The sequence below is a fragment of the Notothenia coriiceps genome, unplaced genomic scaffold (assembly GCF_000735185.1).
Source record: "Notothenia coriiceps isolate Sejong01 unplaced genomic scaffold, NC01 NC01_scaffold00031493, whole genome shotgun sequence".
Taxonomy (NCBI): Eukaryota; Metazoa; Chordata; class Actinopteri; order Perciformes; family Nototheniidae; genus Notothenia; species Notothenia coriiceps.
Genome location: NW_011364194.1, coordinates 99,699 through 103,291, shown reverse-complemented (window position 1 = coordinate 103,291; position 3,593 = coordinate 99,699). Strand labels below are relative to the sequence as shown.

At 42.3% G+C, this 3,593-nt stretch overlaps 1 protein-coding gene across 1 annotated transcript in view; it reads left to right on the top strand.

Moving 5' to 3' along the window:
* Positions 1–1,270: 1,270 nt before the first annotated feature.
* Positions 1,271–3,593, top strand: part of LOC104960028 (transmembrane protein 132C-like) — a 93,054-nt gene continuing 90,731 nt past the window's right edge. Inside the window, exons 1-2 of the mRNA XM_010787968.1 lie at positions 1,271–1,330; positions 1,680–1,883. Coding sequence (XP_010786270.1) covers positions 1,291–1,330; positions 1,680–1,883 — 244 coding nt within the window. The 5' untranslated portion in view covers positions 1,271–1,290. The remainder of the gene's footprint in view (positions 1,331–1,679; positions 1,884–3,593) is intronic.

Sequence of the window (3,593 nt, the reverse complement as noted above, 5' to 3'; positions counted from 1 at the left end):
TTCTTTAATGTTAAAATGATTTTATTGGAGAAAGTGTTGTAAATGTGAGAAGTGACAGAGAGACAATGTGACCTATTTTGTAATGACTTCAAATTATGCGGTGATAACCATTTTTTACAGTTCTACTCAAGCAGTAGATAATAGAATTATCGTTAAGTCTTAATGCCACGGAAGAAGCCACAAGCAGTTTCTTTTTTACATAAATCAGCCTTGTTCAGCTCCCAGATGTTCTGAAGCAGACTATATTTCTGCAGTATTTCCTCATGTCGGAGCCGTGACTCATAGAGCTCACTGAGGGCAGCAGCTTGCAGTCAGAGGCGCCCCATAGGTGGCACTGTTGGTTCTCATGATGGACCCATGGCACAACAGGTTGCACAGCTCCTCTTCTCTGATCCCTGGACTGGACACAAATGATCCCTCCAGGTTATGGGAGTGGTAAAATAAAAATGTAATTTGCGCTGTTTTGTAAATAACCACTTAAAACTGAGAAGGGTGCCAGTTAATCATGAAACTTCCTCATGTCACAAAATTCAGATTGCATATTGTACCCTACTGTGCATGTAACAGGAAGCTCCATTTATCAAAATTGCCTTTATGTTTAGTCTATACTAAAAATAATGCAGTTTAAATTCATACTGTATGACTTTACCTACTAAAGATGCACACCTGCAGTGTTTAAATTACGAAATATCTATGTGTAGACTAGAGTAACCAAACCAAGTCCAACCAAAAATATATTTGCACATGCGGTGTACATCCCCTTTCTAATTTCCAATCAACTTTTTTTTCCTAAAATGTTTGAGACTTGGACACAATTTGCAATCCCCATGTGATATCGCCGGGACTTCGGTGGCACAATACTTGCTGACGTGACGCCCGCAGACCCTCTAATTTGCCAATCCAGCCCGGTGTGCGCCCCCCCGCCCCTCTTCTTCACACCCCCCCCCACCCCCAGTTTCTGCACCAGACCTCTCCGTGTCCACAGTCACAGGGCGCAGAGCGGCAACAGATCCTGGAACAGCTTCACCACACCGCCAGTGAATTGCGAGGAAAGTTGGGGGGACTATTTTGTCAGATATCGGATGTGCTTACATGTCAGTTGCCAGATGATTTGGATCGATGTCAATCCAGCACTCTATGAAAAAGAAGAAGAAGAAAACCACAAGCCGCGCGTGTCATGAGAGCTCTTGGGAAAACTGTGATTTTAGAGGACTTTTTTTGCTCTTATCGTTGATGAAATGATTGCAGCCTTATAAGAAGAGACGGGTGTGTTTTTAATGTCAGTATTGGATGAGACAGCGGCGCCGTATCCTGTGCAATAAGAGAAATGGTAAGAAAACGCCATCAATGTAACTCTTATTTCCATTTAAAGATGTTAATGTTGCTTTTTGTAGCTTAGAACCAGTGTGCAAAAGCCGAGATACAGAGGCACGCATTATATGTTCACGTGTTTTTTTAAATGTTAAACATCCTGGGTGCTAGGGTGAGACTGGTGACAGACGGTTTGTTTTACGCACCCGAAGGCACCTGTTTTATCCTCACAAATTAACAGTTCAATCATGCACAGTGCGAAAAATGCAAGAAAGAGCCATGTGATAAGTTGATTTAGTATGTGAAAATCTATATTAATGTGTTTTTAGTGGAAGATATTGACCGTGCGTTCGTTTCTGTGATGACAGGTGGTGTCGCACGGAATACAGCTGTTTTTTTTTTAAATGGAGAACTGCTCACAGAGGATAAATTACGTGCAAAGTTGTGCGGCTTTCTGCTGAAGGAGTTATCCAGCGGCATCTCCCCCCTCCCTCGAATAAACATGGGTCCAAGGCGAGACATGGGACTGTTTCTGTGCGTGGGAATCACCGCGCTCCTCTTCCTTTGCACAGGTAAGACCCCAGAGAAACCTTAGCTAGTGTCAACGAGCGCTTCTGTTCATACAGCCCGAACATGAATTATGGAAATTAGGGGTAATGGTCACATAATAAGAGCCACTGTAAAGGCATCGACCTTTTATAGAGTGATTTTATTCAGTGTGGAATATTTTATGAAATGCAAATGATTTCTTTTTTTGCCATGAGGATATATATGATTTATGAGACATATAATTAGCTGTAAGCTGCTGTGGCAGAATACAAAATGACTTGTAATATTAACATGAATGAACTGTGACAGTTGCCTGCGGAGTGTGTGGATTTTGGGGTGTTGTAGCATGCACTTTAATGAGATGCAGTGTGTGTGTGTGTGTGTGTGTGTGTGTGTGTGTGTGTGTGTGTGTGTGTGTGAGAGAGAGAGAGAGAGAGAGAGAGAGAGAGAGAGAGAGAGAGAGAGAGAGAGAGAGAGAGAGAGAGTATGACACTGCGGAGCACCAGAAACAACAACAGGCTGCAAACACAACTCAGAAAAATATTGCATTTTTTTTGCAAGTTTTAGCAGTGCTGTACTTCGAAGAAAAACGTGTGTGTGGGTGAATTCTATGTATATTTGCGTTTTTGAGTGTGTGCACCCATATGTATACATTCTGGGGTGTTTCTGTGTAAATATTTGCCTCTGAGAGTGGATGTCATGTTTGGGTGTTATGTATGATTTTGCAAATTGCGTGGGCTTGCGCAGACCTGCAATCACAGAAAAATGCATATGAAAAATAGGTGTTTATCCCTTGCTGTTTACCTGCCAATCAAAAGCAATTGCAAAACATAATTTCACTATACTGTGTGCATTTAGTGTAAACTATTTATTTATTTGTGTAATTTGTCCATTCTTCCATTTGTCTATGGTCCCATATCTTTTTAAAATGCCATCGTTGAGATCTGGGAGATTTAGGCAGCCTCTCTAAACCATGGTCCATTAGCATCAATAGCAGTCAGATTAAATGACGGATTGAAAACAAACATTTCAGCCATATTATCTAAAGCTTTGTGGTTGGGGAATCAAAATATATGCTCATGGAACAAATAAACTGTTCCTTTATAATAACTAGGAGAAAAGCCACATTCAAGATTTTTTGCAGTTAACCTGACAACCTTTGGGTGACAAGACTGTGTTCAATACACCAAGCCATGGAATGGTCCCACACATAACCCCCCATTGAGGCTGGCCAAGTGAAGTCAATTTTATTTTTACAGGCCAATATCACAAATCACCCATTACCTTTAGGGGGTTGACAATCTGTACAGCAATCAACCCCCTTTGTTCTTTTATGCCCCTTTCACACCAACGCGGTTCCAGGGCCAGTTCGGAGCTAGAGCCTGATAAGCACCGTTTTTTCCCGTTCACACCACAACAGAGCCGGCTCTTTTCCCCGAAAACCGGTTCTTACCAAGTTCCAAAGAATTGTCTGTCTAGAAGCAAGAACCGCTTACGTCGGAGTCGGGGGCAGGGGCAGGGGCGGGATCAACCTGAGCAACAGTTTATGGCGAGTAGCCTACGGCAAATAAAAGTTGTAACAAGCAGTAGTGCTGAGCAAAGTGACTAGAAAGCAACCACACACTTTATAAAGTCAGGCAACACTAACCAGGCTTCGTGTGATTCCGTTTATTTGTACCTTGCTTTGACCATCCGTTCACTGTTATTGATCATTATGGAGAGCAGGCAGACGT